The sequence below is a fragment of the Taudactylus pleione genome, unplaced genomic scaffold (assembly GCF_031769625.1).
Source record: "Taudactylus pleione unplaced genomic scaffold, aTauple2 ptg000349l, whole genome shotgun sequence".
NCBI lineage: Eukaryota > Metazoa > Chordata > Amphibia > Anura > Myobatrachidae > Taudactylus > Taudactylus pleione.
In genome coordinates, this window is record NW_028284750.1 from 1,652,228 (window position 1) to 1,670,086 (window position 17,859).

Consider the following 17,859-nt stretch of genomic DNA (forward strand, 5'->3'; position numbering starts at 1 on the left):
TTAGTCGATGTTCGATTTTGGTGGAGATTTGGTTTTGTAGTCCATTTTATACTACATTTTGCCTTTAGTAAATCCCTGATTTCCAAAGTGAACTTAAAATCACCTATAAATATACTAGAGATTCTGCGGTTCGGTTCTCCAGAAATCCGAATCCACCCGAATTTCGTGAATCCGGCTAAATCCGAGTCGCGATTCTGATCTCCTGAGGAGATCTGGGTAAATTTGGGTTGCGGTTCTGATCTTTTTTCGATTCGGAATTCGGATTTAAAATCCTAATTTCGGGTTTTGGATTGCATAAATTACATGATTTTAGCTGTTTTTAAAACTTTTTATCTATTTAAAAAAAAAAAAAAATCCAAATCCAAAACACTTGAGGGTGGTTTTTCAATAAATCCAAATCCAGATCCAAAATCTTGAAGGACATACAGATCCAAAACCAAAATACGGGGATTGGCACACATCCCTATAATAAACCAAACAGTCAAAATTGACCTTTAGTAAATAATAAATATACTCCATAATGTTAATCTGATGTCCCCATAGAGATCTTTGGGTATGGCCACAAGCAGTGCTAAATAGGTGAGCACTGGAGAAATGTCTCCAATGCTATTCTTCTCATGCATTTACAGAAGGTTAGAAAAGTCCTTTTTCCAGAGAACATGACAGAGAAATGGCTTTTACCACCTTCATAAATAGACCAAGCATTTGTCAGCATTAGACATGGAATGTTTAATGATTCTGAAGTGCTAGGCCAGGGGTCTCCAACATTAATTGAGGTGTGAGCTACTTTAGAAAAATTAAACCTCCTGAAGAACTACTAAAATTGTAGAAAAAAAAAATCTGGCTAATAACCGAACATATGAAGGTAAAGTAATGAAAATGAAAAAAAAAATGTTTCATAGAAAACAACAATGCATGTAATTATTACAGTTATATTGTTGTAGTTTGTAAATAAAATGTAAGCACAGGCACATTTCACTGTTAATTACCAGCTCTATGGCGGCACGTGCAGTAGAGGAGCAAAAGATATAGGCAGGGCTGCTGTGTGATTTTCCGGCAGGGCGGGGCGGGAGTCGCTTGCTCCACTGTAGCGTAGACACCGTGGGTGGATCCATGGGGAAGCAGGTTAGGTGATTGCTGTAGAGGCTGCGGAAATCACCTGACATTCTTCTCTGTGGCTCTACCCATGGGGTCGATGCCACGGGGAGCACACGTCAGAGATCACTTCCTCCTAGTTGACTCGGCATTACTGTAGCTAGGTGAGCTACCAAATTAAAGACCGCGAGCTACCGGTAACCCGCGATCTAAAGGTTGGAGACCACTGTGCTAGGCCATTCACAATTCAAAAAACTTCTCCCTTTTGACCAAAATAATGAGCAAGACCAATGTGCCGGGTCTCAACAATACATGAGTTACTGTAGTGTTATAGGGACATATGTATCAAAGCTTGATGTGAGATAAAATTGTGAGATACTGTATATATCACCATCCAATCAGCTTCTACATTTTGCAGGTTGTGTTTAAGAAATGATAGTTTGGAGCTGATTGGTTGGTGATATATATTTCACAATTTTATCTCACATCAAGCTTTGATACATATGCCCGTTAAAGATAAGATCTATAACATTTATTTTATTATTTATTCATGTTTCCTGTTTTTCAGTGATAAAGGCCAAGCTCGCCTGGTGAAGTCCCAAAGATGGCAGAGGGTGATATCACAACTTTCAGTGCTATGATGGAGAAGTTCAACCTTCCTATGGGAAATTACAAGAAACCAAAACTCCTGTATTGCAGTAATGGAGGTTACTTCTTGCGTATACTTCCAGATGGTGTGGTGGATGGAACGAGAGACAGGGATGACCTTAATAGTAAGCAGTCATGAGGTGGAAAAATATAATACACTATTTAATACCTACAGTATAAGCACACTGATATGATATAAAGTAGAGATGAGCTGGTTCGGTTTCTAGAGATCCGAACAAACCTGAATTTAGCAGAACCGAGTCGGATCCAAGCAGGCTCGGAGTTTCCCGCCTGACTCTGATCTCGAAACCAAGGCAAAACGATAGAGTCTGAAATGTCGCGGTTCGCGAGCTTTCGTCTCTATGATCAATGTAGTATATAAGGGACCACGCGACGGACGCCATTTCACTCCGGCTGTGGAGACTGAACAGGGAGGGTGGGTAGTGTAGGGCTGGGAGAGGTGCTGGTGCTGTCTGCTGTGTCCTGGGCTGGTGACTGCTGATCCATTCTGGGCTGGTGCTGTCACTGTGCTGTCTGCTGTGTCCATCTGGGCTGTTGCTGATCCTTCTGGGCTGTCTGTGCTGTCTGCTGTGTCATGGGCTGGTGTTTTTCATGTTTGCTGTGTCCATCTGGGCTGGTGCAGATTCAGAACTGTAGATACATTTGGGCTGGTGCTGTGTCCATCTGGGCCCAAGTTCGGGACTCAAAAAATAAATAATAATAAAAAAAAAATATCTAGTCAAAAAAAAAAATCAATCAAAGTGTCTTGTAGTTTTGTGTGTGTGTGCGTTTTAGGCTTAACCGCAATACGCAACAAGATCCAGCCAGCAACGCAAGTTGCAAGCTAGTGCTGCCCGACTCCAGTCGGGATCAATCTGTGCTCTGGGCCCAAGTTCTGGAGCATAAAAAAAAATAAAATAATTTGTCTTTTTTTCTAATAATTGTCTGTGTGTCTGTGCATGTTAGGCTTAGCCGCACAAGATCTAGCAAGTTGGCAATGCAACCTAGTGCTGCCCGACTCCAGTCGTCATCAATCTGTGCTCTGTGCCCAAGTTTTGGACCCGAAGCCACCCCCGCCCCCCCAAAAAATAGTGTCTTTTGTCTATTTATTTTCTGTGTGTGTGTGCGTGTTAGGCTTAGCCACACAAGATACAGCAACGCAACCTAGTGCTGCCCGACTCCAGTCATCACCAATCTGTGCTCTGGGCCCATGTTCTGGACCCCCCCCCCCCAAAATAGTGTCTTTTGTATATTTTTTTTCTGTGTGCACACGACTGCACGTGTATGAATTTTGTAACCGCACCTTGGCTACACTATTGGTGCTTGTGACACTGCTTCAAGACCGCAGAAAATATGGAGGGCTGTCACATGACAGGAGAGCAAGGCCAAGAACCACATGTTGTAGCTGCCACCAGCAGTCATCATGATAATGCAAGGCCGTCAACTTACTTGTCCTCTATGAAGGCCCATGCCTTCAATCCTCAAGGGTATCCCAACCATCTTCTTTGCACAGTCCTCAACTCTATTAATAATTATCTCAATCAGTTTTGAGCCAGCAAGCTGGATGCAACCTTTTGGCCCTTTAACTAGATGAAAAAAAATCAATATTGTGAGCTGTGAGGTAACCAAAATTGACTGGAAATGAGTGGAAATAAATGTTATTGAGGTTATTAATACTGTAGGGACAAAAAAAGGCACATTTTATGTGATTTTAGCTATTTTTTTTTTATTTTTTTATTAAAAAATCCAGATCCAAAACCAAAACACGAAAACAAAACATCAAGGAAAAAAATCCAAAACCAGATTCAGATCCAAAACCAGGGGAGATCCAGATCCAAAATCAAAACCAAAACACGAGGGTCGGCGCACATCTCTAATATAAACATGTGTTGTTTTTCCCATAGAAGCCTATGGGCTTCTATTAGAAGAGTGCTGTGAGAGGGATGCAATCGGATCCCTCCCAGCATCCCCGGCAGCGGGTGTGTCATTCTGTGCATGCGCAGAATGACACTAGAGGGACTTCTGGGTCACAGACCCGGAAGTCCCTCATTCACAAAGGACATCTCTTACTGAGAGAGTAGCCCTTTGTGATTTTGTTCAAGCATACCGGCGTAACTAACGCCCAGGGCCGGCAGCTGCCTAAGGGTGCCGGATCTGAGGGGGGCGACCCACTGAGGTTGCCTTGGTGAGGGGGATATAGCTCGCTACCCGGCTCCAGATACAAAGTGCTGCACTCGGGGCCAGCGAGTTGACTCAGCTGGGTAAACAAACCAGAGAGATGCCCAGCTGGATAGGCGCTCTCCCCGCTCTGCTGCTATCCACTATTGCTGAGCCTGTCAAACTATGACAGGCAGCAGCGTCACTTCAGTGTCCCATTAACCCCAGATTCACTCCTTATCGTGTTTGATTACAGGTGCCCCCTTCCCCCAGTTCAGGGTCGGAACTAGTGACGGTGCAGCCAGTGCATTGCACCTGCAGCTGGAGGCTTTATAATGAGCCAGTCTGACTCATTAAGGCGCAGCAACTCAGTGGACCATGAAGAAGATACAGTGACGCAGCCTGGCTGGAAGAGGAACCACATTTCTCTCCGACTGCCTTCATAGAGTCTGGGACTGAGGGGAACAAGGTGCCGCCGGGGATGATGTCATGATCTCGGCAGTGCAGATAGGAGAATTCACCCTGCCCCTGCGTGCAGTGCCTGCCCATAACATAGAACACCCTATAGCCGGTCTTGGCAGCACCGCTCTGTCAGAGATCCTGCCCCTGCCTGGGTGGCTGTACAATCATCATCAGTGCCCTGAGACTGTATGGCCAGCTCAGAGCCCACACACCAAGGACCCGCTGCCTCAGTCTGTCTTCTACTCATCACTTTTTTCTTACTTTTTACACAATTTTGTTCTTTTTGTTTTTGGGATGTTTGCTTCGTAGCCCCCGTAGCCCCAGGCTACAATTGCGATTGCCCCTCGGCCTCTGGGACACTTGGCAGAGTCACAGAGTTGCTGCAATCTATAATATTGTTACTGGGGGGCCTATTCCTCAACCCGATGGCCCAGTAACTATGCGGAAACGCTAGTTTCCGCATATTTAAGTTACCGGGCCATTCATCATCAGGGGTCAGATAGGCTCCCTTGGTATTCAACAAACTTCGAAAAACTGAAAGATTGCGGAGTGTGATGCCGAGAACAAGTGCCATCTTCAGACGACGCTTGCTCTCGTATCCCCGCCCATGCCTATGGAAAGGAGTTCCGGGGATGCGAAGAGGGATCCAAGCGGATCCCTCCACTGCCTCCTCACTACCTCCTCAGTGGCTGTGCACATTCGTGACCTCGGGTCACGCATGTGTAGCTGGGCCGATGGGGAGGAGGTAAGTAATGCAACTACATCTGTAGCTGCGATATTAACCGAGGGGACAGCTGCTTTTGGGATGTGGGAGCCACATAACTGCTCAAACCTCAGTTGCATAGACTGCATGTGTGTATTCCAATGAGCACACAATTCTGTGAATTAGCAGCTCCACCATTTTGTGAGTGACAGCAATCTCATTCTGTGAGAGTGCTGAATCTGCAGTTAACCACGGGGTGTGATGGCATACCATATCTGTATTGCGCAATGAACACGTCCATTAAGGCGTCAGCCTTAATGATTGTAATTTCATTGCTTTTTGAAGTTTGAGTGGCAGAAAATCAATAGGTTTTGTGAATTTTCAGATCATGTCTAAGTAAGCAGCCTTAATGGGAATTTTCAGATCATGTCTAAGTAAGCAGCCTTAAAAACCGTAAGGTTTTTTGTTTATGGAATTCCATAGCTTTTTTAAAATGTATTAACTGTCAGGATTTGGATGAGCAAACCAAGCCACCTGCAGGGGAGAAGGGCGACAAAATGGTACACTAATGCAGGTGGAAGAGGGGACAGCACACAGGAGGTTGGTTTGGGAGGTGCAGAGTGCGAGATGGCTGTAGGTGCGTGGGGTAGCGGCAGCAGCGGTGCAGTGCAAAGGGGGCTTCAGTGGGCGACAGAGGGCTCACTGGTAGTGCGTATGCACCTGAGAAAATAAAATCAATAAGTCACAGATGCACGAATGCAGCAGTGAGATCCATCTTCGCATCTGTTAAAAATGTAATGTTTACAAAAAAAATAAAAAAGCGTAGCCCCACCCCCTAGAAGACAACCAGCACCGGGCTTTGGAGCCCCAGTACTGGTTGTGCTACATACAGGGGACAAACGACGTAGGGGTCCTCCTTACGAAGCACAACCAGCACCAGGCTTTTGAGAACCAGTCCAGGTTGCCAAAATACGGGGGACAAATGATGTAGGGGTTCCCTGTATTTAGTGCAACCAGCACTGGGCCATTTCTAGCAGGGGGTGATGCTACAGCCAGGGGAGCCCTTTCACCGGGCCCCCCAGCCGAAGCATCACCCCTGACTGCTAGTCAGCCCAGGCTGGGGATCCCAAGGGAGTTGGGGACCCCACCATTTAAGAGGTTCCCCCTCTCCAGGGCACCCCAGGCCCAGGCTGATAGGCCGGGGCTATCCCCAGCACCCCTGGGTGCTGGGTTGATATGTGTTGTGTATGAATTAGGGATGTGCAGGCTCGGTTCTACTCGGTTCCGTTCGGTTCTTTTTACCGAATCTTATTGGCTATCCAAAACTCGTGACAGCTGAAACCCAATAAGATCCGGTAAAAAGAACCGAACGGAACCGAGTAGAACCGAGCCTGCACATCCCTAGTATGAATATATAAATATTGTCTTTTGCAGTAGTACTACAGGTCCCAGCAGGCATCCCCCGCATACTGGCACTTGGAGAACCGCAAGTACCAGCAGGCAGGGCTCTAAGGGCCTGCTGGTACCTATAGCACCCCTGCAAAAGAATATTGAAACAAAACAGACATCATTTTTTAAACTATTTTATTTAGTGGGACCTTCACCTGGGGGGCGGCAGCCTTCAGCTATTCAACATGGCTGCCGCTCCCCCATGACTTCTATGGATTCTTCACCTGAAGGGAGACAGCCTTTAAGCTCTTTTTCCTGTCCGTCGCCCATCCAGGGCTTCCGCGGCGTCTTCTGTCTGTCTTCAGCAGGTCTTTTCTGCTGCCTCCCCGCCGCCGACTGAGTGCTCGGCAACTCGCACTGGCAGTATTTAAGCCAACCGAGAAGGCGGGGCGATGACGTCGCGAGCCTTGATTGGCTCACGGCGGCCATATTTGAATTTCAAAAATGGCACTGAGGCACCATTTTTGAAAAGGGCACACTCTGTTCTCACCATTGAAGTCAATGGTGAGAACAGCTAATTGGCTGAGAGGCGGAAGGCTCGTCTCTGTCAGCCAATGAGCTCTCTGCACCAGGATTTCTGTACTGAAATCCTGGGCGGAGCTGTAATTCGGGTAGTAGTGTTCATAGAGAACACTACTAATGTGCGAGGGTCCGGGTATCTCTTTTTTTTTTTTGAATTGCCAAGACCCTGGATTGTGTGAAGAGGACCTGATCCACGCATAGGAGGAGGTGAGTATGGAATTTAATAGCTTTTGAGGTGTAGCCCCTTAAACACCTTGCCCCCTTCCCCTCTGGAATTCTCTATGGAAAAATCTGTTTTTTTAGATGCAGCCTTAATATAAGGGCACGACTGTGCCCTTATAATATATACTGTATATATATATTTTTATGTGTGTGTGGGGGGGGGGGTTACCTGCTGTTTGTGTCTAAAAATCTGCACTCTTCAGATAAAAAGTTGGTTATTTATTGTATTTATCTCAAATTAGGAATGGCATAGCCTTGTAGGATCGGTGTTACTTACAATGTCTATATATGCATACTTATTCCATATAAAAGTGAATGTGTTTTTAAAAAGACTATCTCTCTATCTATCCATCGTCTCCTGACTACAATACAGCTTGCCTGGGTATACCAGCAAATGTCGCGCACAATGTTTTTCATTTTTTCTTTTTTTGAGGGGGTGTTTCTCTATTTGACAGTGGCGTCTTTGGAACTGTTAAGACACGCCAACTCCACACTTTCACCCGAGGGGCTAAAATGTGTGTGTGTGTGGTGGGTGCACCAGTAGGCCGAAGTTTTGCCTAGGGTGCTGAGAAACCTTGCTAACGCCGGCATGCATGCAAAGAGTGTTGGGATGCATCGATTGATGCATCCCTCCCCTTGTCTGGAAGGGGAAATATAAGTGACTGCCAATGTATATTGACATTATTACTAAACAGCAGCATTGACTTTTTTATTACGGTTTTTGGAACTTTTTGCTCAGTAATGTTATTTTCTTAATCATATGGGGGACATATATCTGCGCAGCACGCAACACAGACCTTAGGGCAAAATAAATTAATTAATAATAGTTGCAGATAGTTGAAATATTTCAAATTATTGTAAAATGTTCAGTGATGGTGAGATGAAAATAAGAAAAATAATCCAATGTAGTATTTATATGTACATGCCAGATAAATGACTCACAAATAGCGGAGCTGCTAAAAGCCATTAATTGCTTTTGGGATGACCTTAATATTATTTTTGCAGATTTTTCCTTATAGACTAAGCGAGAAATAGCATTTTAATACATATGAAACATTTTTTGTTTTAACAAAATAGAAAAATATTTTATTTATACTGTAAAGCGCTGAATAATTTTGTTTATTATAGTTATCTGTGGTATTAACTTCTAAAACTCAACTTGTAACATTCATGAAAAATGTTTGACAGTCGGGATGCCTGCGCTTAGAATGCCCACACCTGTCAGAATCCTGGCACCCAGGGGCGTAACCAGAGGTATGGGGGCCCATAGCAAAATTTCCGCGGGCCCCCATAGGTCTAGCTATGCCGCCTGTCGCCCCGCCCTGCCCTTCAGCCCCGCACTCCTTACCTCTTCAGCCTGGCGCACTGCTCCATCTCTCCTCACTGAAGCTGGGAGGAGGCGTGGCCGTGGTCCGGGGATCAACTCCTCCTCCCAGCATCTGTGAGTGAGAGATGTATCAGAGGAGGGGTCCATGCATCAAACTGCTTCCTAGTCACAGGCTGCAGTGTGCCTGTGACCAGTAGAGGCTCCAGAGGTGGGGCTGCAGCGCAGTTCAAAATTCAAATAGGGGAGACACACCAACAGCCAGTGAGTCCCAGCCATCTATGTTTGGCAGCGTTTGAAAATGGCAGTTGGTGTGGCTCCCCTCCACGGATCATCAGCAGCTTCTGTCCTTGTAATGCCGCTGAGGTGAGTTGGGTGAAGGGGGAACCAGGCCTTGGAGGTGCTGCGGCCCTCATAGCAACCGCACCCCCTGCACTCACGGTAGATACGCGCCTGCTGGAGTCGGCATCCCGACAGTAAATAGTGGGGTTTGGAGGAGAGTTAGGCACTAGGGGGAGGGTTAAAGTTAGGCAGGGGGGAGGGTTAGGTTTAGGCTGTGTGGGGGTTTAAGCACTGGCGGGAGGGTTAGGTTTTTATAAAGCAGGTAGGGAGAGTTAGGGGGAGGGTTAGGTTACTTACCGACAGGTGTCGGTATACTTACACGGTCTGGATTCTGACTGCCGGGATCCCATACCCAAACCATAAATAAATATACTGGACTGCGGCACTAGGAGATTTAGCAAAAGATTTTTAATCCCAAACGTCACGTAGACAAACCACCGTTTTCAGGGCACACTTGACCCTTTGACGTATTCACCTTCACAAAGGGGCGAGTGTGCCCCGAAACTTTGGTTTGTCTATGTGACGTTTGGGATTAAAAATCTATTGCTTAGTCTCCAAGTGCCGCAGCCCAGTAGCTTGCTTATATATATATATAATGCTGAACAATGTTTTAAACAGGACTTTTAGTGCTAAGGGCATATTCACTTTGGAGCGAAAAGTCCGTAACTTTTCGCCGTCATCGGAGGTTTTATCACGCTTGTCCCCGCGTATTCTATTCAATTCCAAATTGGTGAAAACGGGACCCGGCGAAAACTAAATCATCGAAAAATCCTGTCATTTTGGGGGAAATCAGCCTGCCACCACCCAAACGATGCTCTGGGGTTCACTATGGGTACCCCCGAATAGCCCTGCTAAAGGTATTTGGGGTCTTTAAATGGTCTCAATAGGAGCTATTTAATGTCTTTGGGAGAAGGGTGAAGAATAGCATTTAGCAACTTTCTTTGGCCAAAATAAGTATTCCCATCAAATTCGGGGTACATGAAAATGGGTGCAAGCATATTGAAAGCATTAAAAAACGCCAAAAACACCTCCCCCATACTTGCAGACCAGTGGCGGTTCTAGGTGCGGGCTAACAGGGCCGTCGCCCGGAGCGCCGACACCTAGAGGGCGCCACTGAGTCCCCCCCCCCACCGAAAAAAAAACCAGAAAGGGAAAAAAAAAAAAATGCGCCGGTCCAATCCCCCCCAGCCGCCGCTGCCGCTGCCGGTAGGCTGCATTTGCCGGGCGCCTGCCTGCTGATATTTGTTATCAGCAGGCACCCAGCCCCCTCCCTGCAGCGGCAGCCGAAAGCCGGAGCTCACTCCTGAGCTCCGGTTTCCGGCAGAGAGAGAGTACTATGGGAGGGACGTCATGATGTCATGACGTCTCCCCATAAATCCTAGGAGCCGCCGTCGGACCAGAAGGCAGCGGCAGCAGAAGCAGAAGCAGGAGCGCGGCTAAAGGTAAGTATTGTGTTTTTTTTTTTTTTTCTTACAGTCGGAAGCACCAGCACTGGGGGGGACGACTATAGGGGGCATTACTACTAGTGGGCACAACTACCGGGGGCATTATTTCTGGGGACGTTACTACAGTGGGCACTTCTATAGGGGGCATTACTACTGGGGGAATTACTAATGGGGGGATTACTAATGGGGGGCATTACTACTGGAGGGATTACTAATGGGGGCATTACTACTGGGGAGTATTACTAATGGGGGCATTACTACTGGGGGGCAGTACTACTGGGGAGCATTACTAATGGGGGGATTACTAATGGGGGGCATTACTACTGGGGGCATTACTAATGGGGGCATTACTAATGGGGGGATTACTAATGGGGGCATTACTAATGGGGGCAGTACTACTGGGGAGCATTACTAATGGGGGCATTACTAATGGGGGGATTACTAATGGGGGGCATTACTACTGGGGAGCATTACTAATGGGGGCATTACTAATGGGGGGATTACTAATGGGGGCATTACTAATGGGGGCAGTACTACTGGGGAGCATTACTAATGGGGGCATTACTAATGGGGGGATTACTAATGGGGGGCATTACTACTGGGGAGCATTACTACTGGGGGCAGTACTAATGGGGGGCATTACTACTCGGGAGCACTACTAATGGGGGCATTACTACTGTGGGCACTACTAATGGGGGCATTACTACTGTGGGCACTACTATAGGGGGCATTACTAATTGGGGAATTACTACTGTGGAGCTTTACTACTGGGGGAACTACTATAGGTGGCAACAGATGCTGTTTTAGTGATTGCCTCAGCACAGTTTTGAAAATTTATACTGGGTAAATTACAACTACTGCTCCCATCAGATGCTGTTTTAGTGATTGCCTCAGCACAGTTTTGAAAATTTATACTGGGTAAATTACAACTACTGCTATACTAAGAGCAATTTTTCTAAAGGAAGTTAGGAATGTATTGTGAATCTTTGTTGGCCTCCCCCCTTCTCACAAATTGTTTATCTTAGACTTTATTGAATCCCAATTTAGTGTGTGTTAGAGCTTTCGGGGTGGGGTCCCAATCAGTGAGCACAGAGACACATGTTTGTAACTTTAGATATTACTGCTCCCACAGGTTGCATAGCCGGTGGCTGCCATAGTCTGTGTTAAGATTCAAAGTGGTCTGATTATAAGTGTAAATACAATTTGATAACTAAGTCGGAGTTACGCTGGAGTTAAACTGGAGGAAAACTGAGGGAAAAGAAACTCAAAACCAGAACAATTTCTGAACAACAAGAAGCAACATACTTATGTGAATGAACAAAATCAACATCTTCTGCTGTATGCATATCCAGGCAACTACTTACTGCACTCACTGCTTGGACACTGCAAGTGCTCCCCTGTCTGTGTGCTGCTCTTGTTGATTGATCTTTGTTGATCAGAACACTTCAGACTGGATCAGCTCGGGTACATTGTAATTTTGTCCTCATTCATTTTGTATTGCCTTTTCCAATTGTGTCACATCTATCCACTTTAATCATTTGTTTACAAACTAATTCCTGCACCCACTACTCACATACCTCTCCTTTATATATTACTTTTGGAGCTGTGCTCATACATTAGCAGCACTGTTCTTTACATGTATTTTTGAACATTTAACAACTTTAATCCACACTGACTCTATATCTCACAGCCTCCACTCCAGTTTACATCTCAATTATTACCTTGTCCACAGCATGAACACCCTTACTTCACACAACCCCCATATTCTATGTCCACATAATCCTCTACTTTATCCATCCCTCTCTTCCCCCTCCTGTTTCCTCCACTTGCTGTTCTTCCTTTTTTTCTCTCATCAGTCTGCTTCCAACCCTCTGCTTCTTTCCCCCACCTCTCCTATACCTCCACTCTCAACCACCTCCCTCCATGGTCTTGTTACCCCACTACTAAGCCCCATTCCCTCCTCGTTCTGTCTGTCACCTCCAGGGCTGCCAAGAGAAATTCTGGGCCCGGGTACTGCAACATCCTGTGGGACCACATCATGTATGGCTGCACCCATTTGTGAGTGGGTCTAGCATGTGAGATGCACCCACTCACAGGAGCATGGCATAGCACCCAGCAGCTGGAACTAAAGTAGTCACTACTGTATTAGGATGGCGGGACAGTCCCATAATAGCTGCATTTCTTGTCAGGCTGTATATAGATGCTAAAATGTAACACACAAATTAAAGTGCTTCTACTTTACTTTGTACATCTCTCATGTAAATAACACAAACAGTCTATTTTCTATCATAGAGATAGATGTATGAATGACTTAATTTTTACATAACATCAGTTCATCTTATACACACACATTCCGCAGCACATATCCTAACCCACTGCTCCATGCTCCTTCTTCACTATCTACCCCTCTGTGTCGCCCCTGTCTGTCTGCCCTTCCCCTTTAGAATGTAAGCTCTCACGAGCAGGGCCCTCATCCTCACGTGTTTCTCCTCCCCCTACTTATAGTATCATTTACTCCTAACTCCCCACAACGGCACCTAACACCTGGTTGCTCATGTCCTGCTGCTTGTGTTTTGCAGCTGAGTTTATAACCTTGTCCTTGTCCTGCATTGTTTTGTATTACTATTAACTGTTTTTCTTGTGTGCTCATTTATGTACTGTGTAAGGCGCTGCGGAACCTTTGTGGCGCCATATAAATAAAGGATAATAATAATAATAATAATAAATACCACTGGGGGTACTACTAATGGGGGCACTGCATGGGGGGCACCACTACTGGGGCCATTGTGTAAGGGGCACCACTGCTGTGGGCATTGCATAAGGGGCACTACTATTGTGGCCATTGTATTAGGGGCACTACTACTGTGGGCCTTGTGTATAAGATACACAAATTTTGGCATTATGTAAAAGGGCACCACTTTGTGTCATAACATAAGGGACTACTGTGTGGTGTAATTTGAATTGGGGATAATGTATTATAAAGGTAATTACTGTGTGTGGCACAATGTATTATACAGGTTATTACTGCATATAGCATAATGTGTTATACATGGCATTACTGTGTGTCGCATAATGTGTTATAAAGGGCATTACTGCGTGTGGTATAATGTGTTATAAAGGGCATTACTGCGTGTGGCATAGTGTGTTTTACTAGGGGTGTGCACCGGCCACTTTTCGTGTTTTGTGTTTTGGATCTGGATCTTTCTTCATGTTTTGGATCTGGATTGGTTTTGCCAAAACCACCCTTCTGTGTTTTGGGTTCTGGGTTTTGTGTTTTGGATCTGTATTTTTTTGAAAAAAAGCATAAAAACAGCTAAAATCACAGAATTTGTGGGTTTTTATGCTCCTATTCAATTATTAACCTCAATAACCTTCATTTCCACTCATTTCCAGTCTATTCTGAACACCTCACACCTCACAATATTGTTTTTATGGCCAAAAGGTTGCACCGAGGTAGCTGGATGACTATGCTAAGCGACACAAGTGGGCGGCACAAACATGTGGCCCATCTAGGAGTGACACTGCAGTGGCAGACAGGATGGCAGTATGAAAAACTAGACCCCAAACAGTACATACTGCAAAGAAAAAAAAGAGGTGCAAGATGGAATTGTCCTTGTAATCTCCCACCCACCCTTATGGTTGTATAAATAGGACATGCACACTTTAACAAACCAATCATTTCAGCGCCAGGGTCTGCCACATGACTGTGGCTGAAATGATTGGTTCGTTTGGGCCCCCACAAAACAAGCTGGCAATTAATGTGTCCCTGCACAAACTGGCTCTACGGAGGCAAGATGTCGCCCTCATCCTCCTCATCCACCGATTCCTTGGATAAAACAGGAAAAAGGGATTTAGGTGTCCCTGGACTGCTTACGGTCTTAGCCAAAGTTTCTGAACTTGACAGTAACTTTTTATGAATACGCTGCAGGTGCCGTATAAGGGAGGAAGTTCCTAGGTGGTTAACGTTCCTACCCCTACTTATTTCACCTTTACATATGGCACATATGGCAAGACAGTTGTTGTCCGGATTTGGATAGAAATATTGCCAGACCAAAGAGGTGGAATGTTTGGTCTTCTGCCCAGGCATGACCGTGATGGTCTTTTTCATCCCACAGACAACAACTGTCTCCCCCGGAGCCTGATTTAAACAAACCACATCACCATCAGAATCCTCCTCGCCAACTTCCTCCTCAGCACCAGCTACACCAGTATCCTCATCCTGTTGTACTTCAACAGTGACATCTTCAATTTGCATATCAGCAAGTGGACTGTAGGTGCTCCTTTCAGCACTTGCAGGGGGCGTGCAAATGGTGGAAAGAGCCACCTCTTCCCGTCCAGTGCTGGGAAGGTCAGGCATCGCAACCGCCACCACACTTGGACTCTCCTTGGGGATTTGTGATAGCTTCTTAGAACGCACAGTTCTTCGCTGTGCTTTTGCCAGCTTAACTCGTTTGATTTTTTTAGCGGGAGGAGGGCTTCCATCGTCATGTGAAGCTGAACCACTAGTCATGAACATAGGGAAAGACCTTAGCCGTTCCTTGCCACTCCGTGTCATAAATGGCATATTGGCAAGTTTACGTTTCTCTTCAGATGATTTAAATGTTTTTTTTAAGGTCATTTTCCTGAACTTTGCCATTTGGGATTGTATGTGCCCTCTACTATGACATTGGGCATCGGCCTTGGCAGACGACGTTGATGGCATGTTATCGTCTATGTCATGACTAGTGGCAGCAGCTTCAGCACTAGGAGGAAGTGGTTCTTGATCTTTCCCTATTTTATTTTTATCGGAGAAAGTTTGGTCCTCCATTTATGTTATATTGATTTGATATATACGTGCGGCTAAGGCGCACACAAACACAGAAAATATTTTTTTATTTTTGCTGGAGAGTAGTGCACTTTGTGGGTTACAACACCCTTTAAGAAATGAGCCAGCCGGCCCTTTACTTATGGGACACAGGCGCACGCTTGGCACTGCTCCTTTGTTGATGCACGTGCAGCTACAGCCTACACAATTCACAAACACAGAAAATATTTTTTTATTTTGTTTTTAGTGCCCTTTGGGGGTTACAGCACCCTTTAGCGGTCAATCCAGCCGGCCCTTTATTATTGGGACACAGGCGCACGCTTGGCACTACTTTGTTGATGCACGTGCGGCTACTGCGCACACAATACACAAACACAAAAAAATATATGTTTTTATTTTGTTTGGAGTGCCCTTTGGGGGTTACAGCACCCTTTAACGGACAAGCCAGCCGGCCTTTTACTTATGGGACACAGGCGCACGCTTGGCGCTGCTCCATTGTTGATGCACGTGCAGCCACAGTGCACACAATTCACAAACACAGAAAAAATATTTTTTTTTTTTTGCACTTGGGGGGAGCACCCCTGATGGACAGAGCACCCCCTGGACAACACTACAGCACCCCTTTAGGACTGGGACACTGCACAGGACTTTGGAGTGGACACAGCCCCTATGGACAACTGACTGCACAACACAGTCCAGCCAGCCCCTATGGACTTTGAAGTAGTGGACACAGCCCCTATGGACAACAGCAGCACAGCACAGCACAGCACAGCACAACATTACACTGCACTGCACTACACTACACTACAACACTACACTACACTACACAGCCCAGCCAGCCCTAACTCCCACCCTCCCTCTTCACTGTCCACAGCCGAGTGAGAAAATGGCGCTGACGCGGGTACCTTATATAGGATCCAAAACCCGCGAGACTCGGAAGGCGGGATGATGAAGTTTTGCATCGATTTCAGATCCGAGTCAGGCGGGAAAAGTCGAGCCTGACTCGGATCGGCCTCGGATCGGGGGCGCTCGGGGGGGGTTCGGATTTCAGAAATCCGAACCCGCTCACCCCTAGTTATTACTGCGTGTGGTATAATGTGTTATAAAGGGCATTACTGCGTGTGGCATCGTGTGTTATAAAGGCCATTACTGCGTGTGGCATAATGTTATGTTATCTAAAAAAAAAGTTCTTTTTTTTTTGGGGGGGGGGGGGGGGCGCAACTGGGAACTTTCGCCCTGAGCTCCACAATGTCTAGAACCGGCCCTGTTGCAGACCCCCCCCAAAGGCTATTTCGCTAGTTTTTTAATTTATACCCCCACTTTGAATTATTTTGCCCACATTTTCAAAGTGCTTTTTTGGGGTGTCCTTTGTGTTTTTTAAGTGTTTTTTGATGCAGGTTGGGTCAAGGGGGTGTACAAAAAAAAGTGCAGAATTGCGGTTTTGGGGTGCAGAGGTGCGGAAACCACTCCGCCCCAAAACCGCAATTCTGCCCTTTTTTCCGCCGGGTTTTCATGGGTGAAACTTTTTCGCCTATTGCATTGCGTTTTCACACTGGTGAAAAGACGCTAAAATTGAATACGGGGATAAGTGAAATCAGTGAAAATGATGTCATCAACGAAAAAGTTTTGCAGAGAATGGCTTTTCGCTCCAAATTGAATATGGCCCTAAGAGTTAATTTTATTTTTCGAGACTCTTTTTATGGCTGCATAATTTTCCTTCAATTGGCCCCAATGTTGCATTCTTGGGAAATTTACACAAGCAGATATTTGTTCTTAAAAATTGTAGTGTTTGGCAATTGTAATTGTTGTAGTGTAGCATGAACACAGGCACACACAGACACTGCTGTATACATAGTGGGGGATAGGTAGGGTCATTTTATAATTTTACACATGGTGCCCCAAATAACCACCCCTTATCTGAAATTGTGTAAATCCCAAATACAATTCCAGATTAACACAAAAATCCAATACCTGATTCATCCTCAGTAAGGAGAAGAAGAAAAAGACCGGTACAATGATATTTTTCATTAATAAGTAATGAAAGAAATAGCGGCATGCAATGCACAGTTAGAAAATGTAGATTATGAAAACTACAGTATATTATGGACTTAATTTAAACACTAGGAACCATTATCAATATGTAATGTATTGATTATTGTCCTTTTTGTACTTTTCACTATTATGACCTTTTTAACTATAATGTTCCCTGTTAATTTCAGTTAGGTTGCAGCTAAGCGCAGAAAGAATCGGTGAGGTGTACATCAAGAACGCTGACACTGAGAATTACTTGGCAATGGATGCCAGTGGCCTTTTATACGGATCGGTGAGTGAGATGATTTGTGTTGGTGGAAGAATTTTTAGGGTGTGCTTGACCAGGGTTAAATGACCTTTTTCTGAACAATCTACAGGTCGCGCTCTGCTGGTCCTAAAATAAGGGAAAAAAGAAACTGCCAAAGGATATACAGATGTGTCCACATAATCTATCTTCCATGCGCTACAAGTCGTGAGACTTTTTCCCTTAAAATGTGAAAAGACTCTCAGCGCTACCGAGTCGCGCCACGGCATGGTACGACTAGAAGGGCTGTTTAACGTGTAAGGAGGCTACATGTATGTGGGCATATCATCTGTATGGTGGGACAAAAGCCCCCTGGGTGGGATCCAGGGATGATGCTGCACTGGTAATGCA

At 45.5% G+C, this 17,859-nt stretch overlaps 1 protein-coding gene across 1 annotated transcript in view; it reads left to right on the top strand.

Moving 5' to 3' along the window:
• Positions 1–17,859, top strand: part of FGF1 (fibroblast growth factor 1) — a 181,202-nt gene that overhangs the window by 158,629 nt on the left and 4,714 nt on the right. Inside the window, exons 2-3 of the mRNA XM_088444102.1 lie at positions 1,664–1,868; positions 17,393–17,496. Of these exons, the coding sequence (XP_088300228.1) occupies positions 1,700–1,868; positions 17,393–17,496 (273 nt within the window). The 5' untranslated portion in view covers positions 1,664–1,699. The remainder of the gene's footprint in view (positions 1–1,663; positions 1,869–17,392; positions 17,497–17,859) is intronic.